This window comes from Hibiscus syriacus, unplaced genomic scaffold (assembly GCF_006381635.1).
Source record: "Hibiscus syriacus cultivar Baekdansim isolate YM2019G1 unplaced genomic scaffold, ASM638163v2 tig00001323_pilon, whole genome shotgun sequence".
In the NCBI taxonomy this organism is placed as follows: Eukaryota; Viridiplantae; Streptophyta; class Magnoliopsida; order Malvales; family Malvaceae; genus Hibiscus; species Hibiscus syriacus.
Window position 1 is genome coordinate 1 of NW_024061864.1, and position 16,081 is coordinate 16,081.

The 16,081-nt window shown below is 35.9% G+C and overlaps 1 protein-coding gene and 1 pseudogene across 2 annotated transcripts; both read right to left on the reverse strand.

Annotated features, from left to right (window-relative positions):
- Nucleotides 1–2,730: 2,730 nt before the first annotated feature.
- Nucleotides 2,731–4,495, reverse strand: LOC120124954 (succinate dehydrogenase assembly factor 1, mitochondrial-like). 2 transcript variants are annotated; one of them, XM_039143505.1, is made up of 2 exons: nt 4,409–4,495; nt 2,731–3,167 (listed from the first exon to the last, which is right to left on the reverse strand). In XM_039143505.1, exon 2 carries the CDS (start codon nt 3,043–3,045, stop codon nt 2,749–2,751), a length of 297 nt encoding a protein of 98 aa, XP_038999436.1. In that variant the 5' UTR covers nt 3,046–3,167; nt 4,409–4,495; the 3' UTR covers nt 2,731–2,748. The 2 variants fall into 2 exon arrangements, with proteins under 2 accessions (XP_038999436.1, XP_038999431.1); XM_039143500.1 differs by having other exon boundaries at nt 2,731–3,153; nt 4,409–4,473.
- A 475-nt stretch (nt 4,496–4,970) lies between these two features.
- Nucleotides 4,971–8,474, reverse strand: LOC120124969 (annotated as a pseudogene).
- Nucleotides 8,475–16,081: the final 7,607 nt, after the last annotated feature.

Below are 16,081 nucleotides of genomic sequence, written 5' to 3' on the forward strand. Positions count from 1 at the left end.
GGTTCTTGATCATTATCTGCCTCATAACTCTCAACTTTACCTAAATCAGCATCAGCAGTTTCAAGATTATCTGCAGACTGCTGACCTGTTTCCTGCGTAGTTCCTTCAACTTGCTCGGATTGTACATTATCGTGAGCCTCCTTTGAAGAAGAGTCATCATCCTCTGCTTGCTTGTTAACCTCAATTTGCTGAGGAGCCTCCTCTTCCTCCTTTGCAGGCTCGTCCGATTCCTCAGCTTGGAACCCATTCTCACCGGCTGTTATGTTAAGCATAAGAATCATAGAATTAGAACAGTTGATATGTAAAGCAACAACAAGGTGTTTTGTTTTGTTTTTGTGATCGCTTTAGCTATTTCTTTTTGCTCTCTTCACAAAAATTGAAAAAATAAAGGTGTTTAATACCACATTTTCAATTATTAAAAACTAACATCAAACTTTCCTAAATTCACATAATGCATTTCTACATTTCAATCGTAGGCTCCAAACATTGGCTCTTACACTTAGCAATTTTCAAACAAAGGCAAATAACAGAAAAAATAAGTATTAAAATAAATAACTAAATGGAGCCTTAATCTTCTTACTTCATATTCACCTATCACATAAAAACTCACAATCTTAAACATCTTTAATTTTCCAAAACAAAAATCGTAGAAAAACAGCAAGGAAACCATATAGCTGTCGTTTTAATCCCATAACTCCATTCCTAAAACTGCATATAAAACCAAAAGAGAAGCAAAGAGCGGAGAACATTTTCATTACCCAAAGCATCGGTATTATCCTCGTATAACCTATGGCGTTTGGCGTCATAAGAATCAGGTGACGTCACATCGTTATCTTCCGCATCAGGGTCTACAGAAGAGTCAGGAGGCATGTCGACAGAGGAATCTTGGGGTTCGATAACCTCAAGTTTCCGTTTATGATCGGAAGGGACGGGACTGGGTGTAGCGGCTACGACCTCTTCTTCCGCCATCAAAATGTACGAAAAAGGATAGCTAATCTAGGGTTTTGAGAAGAAAGGACAAATTGCACAGCAATGGGAGCAAGATAATGCTGGATGAGGATGGAGGAAGTGATAAAAAGATCGAGCTCGTTGGGTGAAAGTATTAGGGTTTAAGGCCGATTTATTGTTGGAAAAATATCACAATTTCTCTCTCTTTTCTTTTGCTTTTTTTGTCTGGCCTGCTTTTTAGTTTTTTGGGTCATAATATCAATATTTATCTTCAATATTTAATTTAATAGTCACATTAATTATTATATTTTGCAAATTATTTGAACATTTAACGTTTAAATTTAAATTACTTTTATAAAACAGTTAATTAATTATCTATAAATATTTTTATTGATATGATAAATACACATAAATTAAAATGATAACAATATTATTATATGTATTTATAATATTATATCAGGTCAATAATATTTTTTATTAAATTAAAACTTAATGAATATATATTTTAAAAGTTTTAATTGATAAGGGATGAATGATGGATAAATGGGTGTTCAACAACGATGGTGGTTGACCGGCGGTGATGGTCAGATTTGTTATTGGAGTTTTTTTTAGAGTTTTTTAGATTTTAGAGAAATTTAAGTTTTTTAAAAAATAATTTTAATTTTTAAAAATAATATTTATATAATTATATGCATGACACATATTTCATTTTGGGTGGTTGATAAAAAAATTAACATCCATGATGGAATTGACCTTAAAATAATAATTTTGAAAATTTTAGCGTCTAATTGGAACAAAAAAAACATTACACACTTAAAAATAATAAAATGTATAACTTTGGTATAAAAAATGTTTTTTTATTCATAGTTGTGTTTTGGTTTTGAATATTGGTTTGCTGGTATCATGTGCTTTTGCAGATGTCACGGTTAAGGTGGTATGTCATGACAGAAAGAAGGATCAAAATTAGTGGCGGATCTAAACTTCGTATTAAATAGGTTCATGTGGTGAATTAAATGAGTTTAAGTATATTTAATCTTTTTTGCTCTCCCAAACTTTCCTTTTTTACAAAGATCTTTTAGACACAAATGGGGTCAATAGACCCCACTAACCAAACGTCAATCCGCCTCCGGATAGAGATGTCTACAAGAAGGAGCGATGCACCGATGAAACCGGAAAATACCAGTTCCCTGAGGACCACTGGGATGAGATCTATGATGTAGTTCTTGTGAAGAGCTCCTACCCTAACTATGCCACCATGACCCCAGATCGTGAACATGATTGCGTGACGATGTGATCTCGACCGAACTACGTCATTGAATCCACCGCCCGCTATGCCAATGCCATGGCTTCGAGACTGATGATCCTGAAGCTGGCTGTGCTGAGATCATGAAGATGTACAGGAATATGACTTTTTAAATCTTTATTAATTTGAAGTCGATGCAATTAGGTCCTAACCCCTTAACTTTTTCGAATTAATGACTTTAAGATCTTTATTAATTTTAAATTAGACAACCTAAACCCTAACCTTTTATTTCGTTCAAGTTCTTTATAATCATTTACCAAAATATGCTCACGTTCATTCAAATGCATGCAAGAAAACCACATGAATTTCAGGGAAACGCTTCCCTTAATGTCAAATTACAGATATTTCTCAGCCAGTATTAAGTACAATAAAGTAGTAAATAGATTCAATACATTAAAAACATCAAAATGGACTTCTTTTTCTTCGATAATAAATTGAAAAAATATCATTTTTTTGTATAGAAATAGTGATAACACGCTACATTATACATATTGTGTTCAAGTATCGGCATTTTGGTTCTTATATGAACTGACATTGACGGATGATAACCCTATCGTATCAGGACTTTTTAGCTGATCAAGTTGCTTATTACCACGTCGAAGCAAATACTCAATATAGAGGAAATTTTTCCGATCCACTTGATTCGAATTCCGACGGAACTCAGCCGAGACAATTGATTCAATCTGGCGTCGATCTTCAGCAGGCTTCGAACGAGCTGCTCGTAAAAATCCTCTGTATAGACTAAGTACTTGCTTTTGCATCCCAGAAAGCTTTTTCCCTTTGGATGCACCCATTGCAGCTGATCAATTATATTAGGCACCGGATGTCTCTAAAAGCAGCTCCCGACGTATTTTGAACGGTACTCAAAATCAACTGGAATTGTGCGACTAAAATCAGCAGGACTAGGCAAGCATACCTATAGAAAGAATTAACACCAATCCCTATTCATAAATGAACTGATTCACTGAACATATAAAACAATGGGCAGAGAGGCCGAACAAAAAACTTTCACATTCAATAACACGGCAATCAAACAAATAAACGGACGCAAAAACAAGCAAGAGCATCAAATCATATCAGAGTATCAATCAGAAAAGAAAACATCACCAATAGTCCCAAATCACATTATAGATGAACCACCAGCAACAGTAATGATGGTTTTATGTTACTCAGATTTGGGTGTGAGTATCAAATATGGGTAAATGTTTACCTTGGGTATAAATAGATATTTTTTTTGTATTTGGAGAATCCTTGGAAATCGTATATCCATACCCATGTGTTGGACATGCATGTGGGTACTTTGCGAAATGAAGACTCGAACGAATGTAGTGATGGTTGTTGTTTCAAGTCAATAGGCTTGAGTACCTTGAATACTTGAGGTTAAAAAAAAATTAAACTATCGCTTCTTTACCTTAAGAAGAACACAGCACCAATACATTATCTAATCAAGTTATAAAAATCCAATAGGCTTGGATTCGGCACACAGTCTAAAGCAATCAGTTGTTACAGTTGACAAGAAGGGGAAGAATAAGCAAAGCAACCAAGATGAAAACAGTGTCCAACTACAAGGATTAAACAAGCTGATTGGCAAATTCATGCGACGAACATTGTTAAGGTTCATATCACGAGTAGCATGTTTTATAAATAACGAATACAGAATGTATATAAAAAGAACTTCAATAAGGGATATAATAAGTTGTGGGCAGCCACTTGCAAATCTAGGTTCTGAGATGGAAACCAATCCCATTTTTTCATGAACAACTCAAAGATTCCTAGTGCTTTGTTATATTATTGTACTCACTGTTTCATTTCATCCAAGAAACATTTGTTATGAAATTCATGCATGAATCTTTTAAAAAAACAAAAACAAAAGAAGCAATAACCCAAACAAGACTTTTATCGAACATCTTGTGTGTGCTTATGAAATGGCCCAAAATTGCACCCAGCTTCAAACATGATCCGAGAGAACATCAGATAAACAGAGTATATAGCAGACTATCTGGAAGTTTTATTTTTTTTAAAAAAAGTTGGTTTTGCTTAATAATAATGGGTGGAGATTCTAAAAATTCACAGATCGGGAATGGAACTAGCGTGGTTGTTTTCATGATTGATTTTGTTTGCAGATGAAATTCAGAAAATTGCATTGAAATTGAATACCTGGATTCGAGGATAGCTGAAAAACAAGTCTTGATAATTGCCAATTGCGGCAATAGGAAAGTGTATATGCTCCTATCCCTCACTTTCCTGCCCTTTTAATTAATACAAATGATTTTTTGGGGAGCAAAACACAAATATCAATGAAATTCACTTCCCCGTTTCCATTTGAACTCCGCGTGCGCATTAAAAACGGTCTTTCTTAGCTGATGAGGCCATTACGGAGTTTCAAATTTATTTTAATCTAAATCTCTTATTACTAATTTAATCATATTTTATAAAATTAATTTTGATTTTAATATGTTTAGCCATGTATTAACTTTAATTTATAATTAAAAACTGAGATTTGATTCAAATTTAATTGATTCAGATCGAACCACGTAGAGTCATAAAAAACTTATTCAAATTCAAATCGAATCTGATTTTTTTTTTTGAAAGATGAGAACAAAATAAATTTAAATTTAAAATAAAAAATATTTAACTGAATCCAACCTAAAATTAATTGTATAATTAACTTTTACATATTTACGTGCGTACGCAATAATTTGGTTGTTTGTACAAGCTCACTACAAAATTCAATATTTTTATTTGATAGTTACATTGCAATAATTACAGGAACTCCGCTCCGTCTATCCTTCCTACAACAATTCCCTACTACAAATTAAATTAAAAAGGGTACAGAGCTGACTGCCTCAAGCCAACTTATAGCCATTGCTAATGATTTACTTCAAAAATAAAAAGGATGGTACATTTACTACAAGGTGATATTCAACGCTTTGATGTATATGCTTGATTTGCAGTCGCAATTTTTACAATTTTCAACTATACTGTCATCAACTTTAAGTGTACCAAAATCGATTCCTGAATGCTTATTCGATGTCTTTTACGGCATCCTGCATCATCACAATCCAGGCAACGGATATCAGATAGTTAATTCGAATGGAGAGAGAACATGATTCATTTTCAATGCCTACAATACGCAATGCGATTTTGGGACAACCGCTAATCCTAACCTGCCCCATACCTCTTGGAATTGGAAGTCATCCAATGAAATTTGGACTGATGATATGAACATAGGCAATACAAAGGTCAACAGTCTGAGAAAGTAGCGGAATGACATTACCTTTGCAAGCTGCGTCACATAAGCGGCCGCTACAGCAGTGGCCAACAGTCCGAGTCCAAGTGTCAATATACCATTTCCTCCACCAATCCCAAACTCTGAATCATCTTGCTGGAAATTTCCCAAATGGAGGGAAAAAAATCCATTTGATAAAACAGAACTCAGGCAATTGCATGATAACTAACCATAACAATGAAAACAGCCACTTAAACACCACAGACTGAATAATTTAAAGACTCAAAGGGCCTAAAATGGGTGTAGGGATGAAAACCCAAATTGGTTTTGACTCGAATAATCAGCACAGTAACTGAAGTCATTAGGTAGCAAAAAGATTACTAGTTCCATGTAATAGTAAACTCCTAGTAAAATATTTGTCATCTGTGTAACCATTCAAACAGAAACACGAGCAAGAACTAAAAAGAAGTTGTTGAAATTGTTCTACAGTAGACAAGAAGTTGACACTTCAAAAACGAAGTAGGAGAGAACCATAATATGCTAAGAAAAAGCAAAGCAAGAGTTTAGTTTTTGGATAAGGAAATATGAAGTTTCAATGACCGAAATTCGATCATGTAGGTCATTTCCAAAGGAATACAAATGAAAACTTACAATAATTGCCCGACCAAATGCACCGGCACTGACATAAGCCCATGTTCCTGGAAGCATCCCCAACCAGCTGCACGGCAATCATTGGCTCAGTTTGGAGCAAAAAGTGGAAGGCAGGTAGACTTTTAGCAAACTTCTATTCCCAAATTTGAAGGCAATAAGTGTTCTACCAAACATTAAGTTGGTTTTACATCATAATCTAGCCTTTAGATCACAGAAAGCCGTAGGCTAAACAATTGTTCGTTAGGTCCCTTTCTTCTCTCAGAATTGACTCCAGTACGAAGGACCTCTTTCCAAAACTCCAGCCACTTTTGGCCAACATCTTGTAAATCTCTTCGAAATTCGATTAATGATAGTGCAAATATGACAAACTTTGATCATTCCAAAGAAATAAATGTTTTCGAAACCGAAAACAAAAAATCTTTTCTGGATCAGTATAATTTATATGGGAAAATATGATGCAGTTGACCACCATACCAGCAGAAACCTATATTCTGCAACATAAAATTAAGTAAAATAGAGATAGGGACCAGATTTTAAAATTGAGTTGCCGCCTAAAAACATGTAGAATAATCAGTCCTATACCTTCTTTATCATGCTGATAAATATTGATTTTCTTTAATAACAAAAACTTACAAAAGATTTGTAAGTTAAACATAGATGCAAATAATTTTCAAATTAATGAATAATGAAAACCACTTTAACAGCATTTAAACAACAAAAGCAAGCACACATATCAGTTGGAAAATGAAGAAGCAAACCTTCCCAACACATATGGCACAAACTTCACAGATGTTAATCCATAGAGATAATTCCCAAGTGAAAATGGGAGCAAAGGGCTCAATCGAAGGAGGGACTTTGAAGCCATTTTCTCCGATTGCTTTGTCAATGGCAAGGAACTTTTTGTTCCCTTCAACCAGTTTTAGAATACGCTCACGAGCGAAGTATCTAGCAATCAGAAAGGCAATACTTGCCGCAACCTAAAAGATTAAAAGAAGATTAACACATAGATTTCAGTGCACTAACATTCTCTCCTCTCTTCTATTTGGAAGAGAATAAACTTACTGTTCCACTGATAGAGACTATAATGGTGCCGATGACAGAGCCGAAAAGAAGACCAGCAGACATAGTCAATGGAATAGCAGGAATAGCAAGGACCTACAACATAGCGGTCTTAAACATTTGGATAGAAAGTTCAGATTGAAATCTCTGCAACGAAAAACAAAAGACGAGGACAGCGGAGAAAAAGAGATTTATGACATAAAATTGCACATATTTCAGGAGACAATATAACCCACAAGCCAGAGAAGAAGAAAAAACACTTAAATTCTCAACTCTATTACCTCGATGAGAAATGTACACTCATCATCTAGCATAGAAATCTAGAAAGCAAAGTAACTCGATGCTGGGCTTTGAATACAACCGAATGAAAAAAAGGTAACGCACGAAAGATGGTAAAAAAATGCTTACTTCCAGTCCTGCATAAACTGCTACAAACAGAGCATATCCAGCAGGTCCATAACCTGTTTATTGAAGCAACATCCACCAGTAAAATTCTAGGGCATGTTCATCAAATAAAAGAAAGAAAGCAAGCTAAATCCCAAATCAATAGAAGACATAATAGGCTGAAGAAAACTAAATCCGCAAATTCAACTAATTATCAAAATAAATAAGTTCCCCCAATCCACAAAATACAATACCAATATAGATTAATTGCGAAAAAGGGTCTGGATTTCACGAAGACATATACCTTCAATGAAAGTGGAGAACTGGTTCAGAAAAGCATTGATCTGGTCCTTGAAGATATACCCTACAATTCCAAATCCACCAACGGCACCCACAAGTAAAACTCCAGCCAAAAGGGTACCTTTAAGTGCAGTGTCCCCTTCAATTTCTCCATTACCATCTCCATCCCCTTTGATTTTCTCGTCACCGTCGCTTTTGGGGTTGAAGAACCACCTCAGACTCTGAGGAGCATTTGGTGGACTCTTTTGAAGGGACTGTTGTTTCTTCGTTTGTCTGAGGGAAGAACAGGGCTTGAATAAGTGGAAACGCTTGTTGGGTCTAAAGCAGCTATAGAGAAAAGAATTGGAGGAGGAAGAAGGAGGGAAATAACAAGAAATACACGGAGGTCTCAAGGTAAGGAGGGCGCGCATTTTAATGAGTATGTGTCGGAAAACGACGTCAACACAACACAAACATAATAGGCACGCTAATGCCTCGAGCTGCTGCCTGAAGCTGGTTTTGTTGAGGAAGAGAAAAACAATGGCGTGGGCATAGTACGTTCATGGTCGTGGCTGGGAAATTGTCTGCCTCACATCATGCCACGTTTTTCAATTAAATCCAAAAATGATCAACCTAGAAGAAGATAGATTTCCCCCTCATTATTGTTTATTCTTCAATTATTTTTTGAACATTTCTTTTCAATTATTAACAATATGTTTGTAAAAATAAAAGAGAAAATAATTTCAGTGACTAAAAATATCTTATAATATATGATTTTAACTAATTTTTTTTGGATTTTTCAAAATGACCAACTAAATCGCAATGCGATCGATAATTCGCAACGCGATCTCCGGTATCGCAAATCAGTTTCCATATTCGCAACGCGATTCTGACTATCACATTACGATTTTCCAAATACGCGTTGCGATTTTCCTAATTCGCGTTACGAATACGTAAATCGTAACGCGAATCTGACTATCGCAACGCGATTCTGACTATCGCAACGAGATTCTGACTATCGCAACGCGATTCTGACTATCGCAACGAGATTCTGACTATCGCAATGCGATTCTGACTATCGCAATGTGATTCTGACTATCGCAATACTAAATTTCAAATTCGCAACTCGATTTCTGAATTCGCAACAGGTTTTAGTTTCGCAACACAAATGTTTTGGGTATATAACTACGCAGCAACAACAACTCATAACCTAAATCCCTAAATCACAACTCATTCCATCTCCATCTATCACTCTCTCCGGCGACATCCGTTCCTATATCCAACGACATCCTTCCCCATCCGGCAACAGGTTTTAGTTTCGCAGCTCGTTTGTTTAGTAAATTAATTTACAATAATGAAATCATCTAATGTTGATCATGTTTGGATAGATTTGTGTTTTGGAGGGTCATAGGAGAATGTTCATGGTGTTTTACAATATATGTCTTTACCCATGAATCTTCAACTAAAACTGTCATTACAAAAGTTAATTTATGAAACTCTAATGTTACGTGTTGCAAATAAATTGAATTTAGAGCCCCTAAGTGGATTTAGGCTATCTTATCAGAGAAATGGTAAAGTTTATTTGTTAACCGAAAATGAAGATGTTGAACGATTCATTGCTTACATTAGTGTTTCAAGTGATGATGTTACATTGTATGTTGTTGAACCTAGAAGTAGTGAAGTTGGGTCAGTAGCGGGTAGTAATCAACTAAATTTTTCAACATCAGTTTATGGTGCTCAAAATTTAATGGTTCCACCACAATTTCATCACCAAGCAAATATAGTTTCACCACATTTCCAATACCAAACACAATCTCAAAACCTATAACCTTTCCCTAATCCAAATCTCAATCAACTTTCAGCACCAAATTCGGTTTTCGTATTGACCAGTTAGACGATGATGAGCCAACAGAAAAAATTGTGAGTACTAGTCAGTATTCGAAATTTGATCTTGGTCAATACACGGACTTTGATCTTGGTCAATACTCGGATTTTGATGATTTTTCAGAAGAAGAAACAGACCCTGCGTGTAATGATTTTGATATTGGTCAATACCAAAATTTTGATGATGAAACAGCCGTTGCCGAGGAAGATGTTGATGATAATAAGGAGGAAGTTACGACTGTAAATGAACATGTTGAACATCTATTCTGTAATTCATATAACCTGAAGAAGAAAAAGAAGAAGAAGAAATCCCCAAAGAAAAATCCCCGAAGAAAATGCCACGGGAGTATAACTGGAATATGCCAGAATTACTTCAGATACCGGAAGAAGAGTTGGTAAAGATAGCAGTTGATTGTTACACAAAAATTATTCGTATCAAGAAAGATGATTGTTTTGATACAAATGAAGACTTGAAGATAGCTTTGTATACGAAATGTGTGGAAGATGGCTATCAACTAAAAGTTAACAAATCAAGCAAAGATTGTTTCGAAACAAGGTGTATGATTGACAAAAACTGTATGTGGCGTATGATTGCAAAGAGAATAAAAGATTGTGAAATGTTTCAAGTTAGGACTTTTATTGATAAACATACATGTTCAAGAACCCAAGTTTTTCCTCACCATAGACAGGCAAACAAAAAGGTGTTGGGTGGTTTTCTGACTGAGTTAATGTTTTTAAATGGCAGGGTATATCGGGGACATGAAATTATGACTGACATGAATGCTCGGTTCAAGATTAGTATCTCATATTCTCAAGCTTGGAGAGCCAAATGTTATGCCTTGAATTGTTGAGGGGGTCGCCAGAAGCATCGTTTGCCCAACTGCCGGCTTATTATCACAATTTAAAGCTGAAAACTCCAGGGTCGGTAACTCATATCAAAACAGATAGAGATAGACGCTTTGAGTTGTTGTTTATCGCCATTGGTGTTGCGGTTAGTAAATCAATATAATTTTGTTGACTCATTTTTGTTAGTTACATGCATTTCACATTTAAATGATTATATTTCTTGTGTATATGATTTTGTAGATTCGTTCGTTTATTACTTGCATGCGCCCAGTTATTATAGTTGACGGAGCACATTTAAAAGGTCGATACCTTGGAGTAAACTTATTAGCAGTAGCCATGGATGCTAACAATGGGATACTGCCAATAGCTTACGGGGTTGACAAATCTGAAACCTCTGATTCATGGACATGGTTTATGGGGCATCTTAGGGATTGCATAGATCCTATTAGCAATCTGATAATCATATCCGATAGGGTAAACTCAATTGACAACGTTGTTAAAAGGTGTTTCCCAGATGCTTTTCATGGACTTTGTGGTGTTCATTTGTATATAAATATAAAATCAAGGTCTGCTGGTATAAAAAATCACAAATGGACATACTGGAAGGCTGTAAAAGCTTATCGGGAAGTGGATTTTAATAAGCATATAAACTGTTTAAGACGTGTTTTGCCTCAGTGTGCTCAAACACTAGAAGATGTCGGGTTTGAAAGATGGTCAAGAGTACATCAATTTGGAGCAAGATATGGTTTCATGACGTCTAATAGTGCAGAATCAATCAACGCTCTAAGTCGTCATTCCTGGAAATTACCCATTACTATGTTAATGGAGTTTTTTTAGCCTCTATTCAACAGTGGTGCTACAAGAAAAGAAACCATGCAGGTATTATTTCTTTAAATTCGTAACTTATCATATATTTTACTAAGTATTATTTATTTAAATTTACAAGAACATTGGATCATTGTGTTACACCATGGACTGAAAAAAAGATAACGAAACGTGTTGTGAAGTTAACGTCATGGAGAGTTGAACCATGTTCAAACACTTTGTTTGAAGTACTGGATAATAACTTAAATGGGCTTGTCGATCTAAATGCAAAGACATGTAGTTGTATGAAATGGCAAACATCTGGTTATCCGTGTGGCCATGTTATAAAAATTGCTCTTCATCTAAACCAAGATGATTCAAGCGCATACGCTATGGATTGCTACACTACAGAAGTATATCGACATACTTATGTCGAGATTGTCTACCCTATTCACATCCTTATGAGTGGGACATACCAGATGACTTACAAACAGTTTTGCCACCAGCCATGGACAGAAGGCTACCTGTCCGACCAAAAAGTCACGATCGTATACCGTCTAAGGGTGAAGAGAAGAAGAGATCGACATGTAGTCGGTGCAAGGAAAGTGGTCATACAAGGTTGACATGTGGATCACCACTACCATCACAATCATCTTTTCCTCTACCAAAATATGGATCCTCATCAAAATCCCAATCACAACCAGCTTCACCTTTTGGGACTGTTAACTTAGGTGATTTTTAAATGCAAACGTTATATTATGTGTATATTATGTGTGAACTTTTAACATTTTCAGTTAGGCATGTATTCGAAACTTGAGTTTGAACATTGCTATGATATGTTCAGTTGTTATCACTTATTAGACATTTATTTGACTATCGCAACGCGGAAATCGCAACGCGAATATGACTATCGCAACACGGAAATGACTATCGCAACGCGGAAATGACTATCGCAACGAGAGAATCGCAATGCGAAATGAAAATCGCAACGAGAGAATCGTAATGCGAAATGAAAATCACAACGAGAGAATCGCAATGCGAAAATAAAAATCGTATTGCGATTCTCTCGTTGCGATAGTCATTTCCGCGTTGCGATAGTCTATTTTGCATTTAACATAATGCAGATTGAAATCAACAAATCAACTATTACATTTCAATCAATTAAACAAGAACAAATAATAATTATGTACACATCAATTAAACAAATCAACATTTACAAATCATCTTTTACAAATCAATTAAACAATCAAAAAATAATAATAAGAATTATTTCCTCATCAATTATTGAATCAACTTTTGCACCCATACATCCATTTCACGCAGCTCACTTCAGGATTAACCTGCAGAAACCAAACATTGAATCAACAACACTTTCTACACATCTAAAACCTACAAACAACAAATTATTGAATTCTAGCTACTTAACCAAACATTTTCAAATCAAAAAGAGTATATATGTTTAACAACACTTGCATTTGACTTACAAATTGTTTATGGACACTTTCATAACGTGGATGCAGGTAGACAGCGTCTCGCATATATCGTTCTAGCCATAAAATGCCGAAACCACAAGCCTACTGCACATCTATCTCTATCGGTGAGAGGTAGAAACTGTGTACTTTATGTCGTCAAACGCTCCAAGCACATGCATACGAGAGGACCACAATCCCCTCTGGCTTCCTTCATTTGTTGTGGCGCGGTCTCGTTTCTGATAACAGTAACATTGAACTTCTTTGGCTTATTGTTTCCAGAATTAGTCCAATAATTAATTGCATCCAAGAATTTAGCCAAATGAGAGCTCAATCCCTTAATAATATCTCTCAAATCAGACAATGATATGCAATTTATCATGATGTCATATATTATTGTCTTTAGGGATGGGAGCTGAAGCTCGACGAGAAGCCAATGAGTACGTTCCAAAACAAGGATAAGCACCTGCATCGAAATGTAATAATTCAAATTGCGCACTTATTTATGAACACCTTTAAAATATTTAAACAAATAAATACTAACCTTATCGACCTCCCACCATGCAGATAAAGTTTAGCTTGTCTATTAGCCAACACATATGATTACTGTCGTTGATTCTTTAAGTGAACTACGTGAAAAGACGTTGGCATAATTGTATATCGAGTTTTTTTATATTTTTTTTCAATTTCCTTACAATTAGAACATGCATCAATATGCTGTTTTACAAAAAAAAACATATATTAGTGAATTACATAAATTTTAAAAAAAAAGTAATCAAACTGAAATATAAGAAGAAATATAAGACTTACCCCCCATCGAAATAGCCGTTGTCTTCAACCCCTAATAGTACACCCCACCAAGACCGTTCAATCAACAAATGCATATCATCGTTGAGTTTGTATATGTCAGCGTAACACTCTTGGCTCCGCTCATGTAGATAAAAATCAACTGCGGTCTTAGCCCAAAGGGTATTATCCAGAATTGTTTCCGGTAGTTGTTTCCTCTCCACTTCATCTGCCTGAATGGTACTGACCGATAACTTATACGAAAGCCAACAGTCATCCATCATGTTCGGCACGTGAGGGGGCTTCTCAATAATTCGATATATTACGCCGTGTGAATCGGGCTCTAGAATGTTGGGAGGGACCTCTTCAACGATGACAGTGGCCTCTTGAACGGTGGGAGGTGACTCTTGAGGGATGATAGGGGCCTCTTAAACGATAGGGGAGGCCTCTTGAACGATGACAGGTGAGTCGAGCTTTTTCTTACGGATTCTTCACACTATTGGGGTGAACGGAGACGTAATGGCACGTGCACACCGTCTGATGTGTGAACTCTGTCTTGCAAGAAAAACCCGATGTAGAGCATCCACCTTAGCGGGCCGCTAAAAATAAATTAATACATAAATCAGTAAATAAACAGACATGATATTAAACAGTGAAAACAAAGACAAATATATTTCAAACTTGCACGGTATTCACCCAAGTCATTATTATATCATTGTTCACAAAATGCATCAGATAACATTCCAGAAGTAAGCACTCATATAAACATTTAAAAGGACAACATATAGGTTTAGTGCAGGTTCAATGACAACATAAAGAGTAGTAGTTTATTCTTGAAACTTAAATTTTCAATAATGTGAAGTTAGTATTTGTCTTTTGGTTGAAGTAATGCAATTCATTCAAGTTTCAATTTGCAGAAGAAGAATAGAATCTGAAACTTAAAATCGCAACGCGAAAATGACTACCGCAACTTGAAAATGACTATCGCAATGCGAATTTAACTATCGCAATGCGAATTTGACTATCGCAACGAGAGAATCGCAATGCGATTTTCATTTCGCATTGTGATTCTTTCGTTGTGATAGTCAAATTCGTATTGCGATAGTCAAATTCGCATTGCGATAGTCATTTTCGCATTGCGATAGTCATTTTCGCGTTGCGATTTTGTTGTTGCGATTTTCATTTCGCATTGCGATTCTCTCGTTGCGATAGTCATTTTCGCATTGCGATAGTAAACTATTCTTCTTCTGCAAATTGAAACTTGAATGGATTGCATTACTTCAACCAAAAGACAACCAAAAATAAATACTAACTTCACAGGGTTAAAGAATAAACAGTTAAACAGTATTGTCAGCAACCGAATGAATTTACTAAGCAATCTAAGTGAAATTACGAGTAAATTTATCATCAAGTTAAATATAAAAAATATTAAACTTACCTCGTTGCGTAGAGTATGAACCTCGTTCTGCAACGATGTTATAATCTCACGTAGAGCTACTACCTCACCACGTAAAGTAGACACCTCAACACGCCATGCACCATTGTCATCGCGTAAAGTATTGACCTCCTCACGCAAGGCATTGACCTCATTACGTAACTCCCCTAACTCATCCCATGGAGGTGGAGGTGGAGAACAGGGAGATAAACGTCGTGGCATCTTTGCCGGTCGCCTATCATGAGGTGATGGTGGAGAAGAGGCTCGATGATGTGACAGAATAGGTGATGACTCTCGTTGTGGAGGTGTATATTCGGGTCGATCAGGTGATGGCTCTGGGTGAGGTGATGGCTCTCGAAGTGGTGGCTGCTCATCATCTGTGCTATCAAAAAAACGCTTACTAGCTTACCACCAGTCAGTGGCAAGCTCAGCTTCCGTGGGTGTCAGTCTCTATAATGGAGTGTTGGCCTCCTAACAATATAAAAGCTCAAACAAAGTTAAACGTGTACTAGTAATAACTTGTTTATAAACATATGGTAGTATTTGTGTTAACTTACATTATTTATTGTAATATACGTTAGTAAATCTTCCCATTGCTGCAAGGACCGTTTCCTCTTCCAGGAAATAGCCCTAGGAATATCATTAGAAGTTTTTAATGCATATGTCTGCATGGCGGGAAAGGCCTCAAATATCCAAATCTACAAACAATATAATAACAAACATTAGTAATTGTTAAAGAATTAATTATAATTTTTGAAACATTATATAAAAATTATTACCTTAAAGGCCCAAATAAAGCCTGACAAAGTGTATTTGGAACCATCGCCACGCAAACTTTTTCGATCATCAAAGGCAGACGACAACTTATTCCATGTAGCTTTCCATAGATACGAACCCCACGGAAACAGGTTCCATGCATTTAGGTCATCTAACAATTTAATTAGATCATTAAGAATAGGTTGTCGGGCCTCTCTGCCTAAAAAATCGACTTGCAAAAGTTTTAG

Excerpts from the sequence above, each read along its gene's own strand:
- LOC120124954 (XM_039143505.1), bottom strand. The coding sequence starts at position 3,045 with ATGGGTGCATCCAAAGGGAAAAAGCTTTCTGGGATGCAAAAGCAAGTA.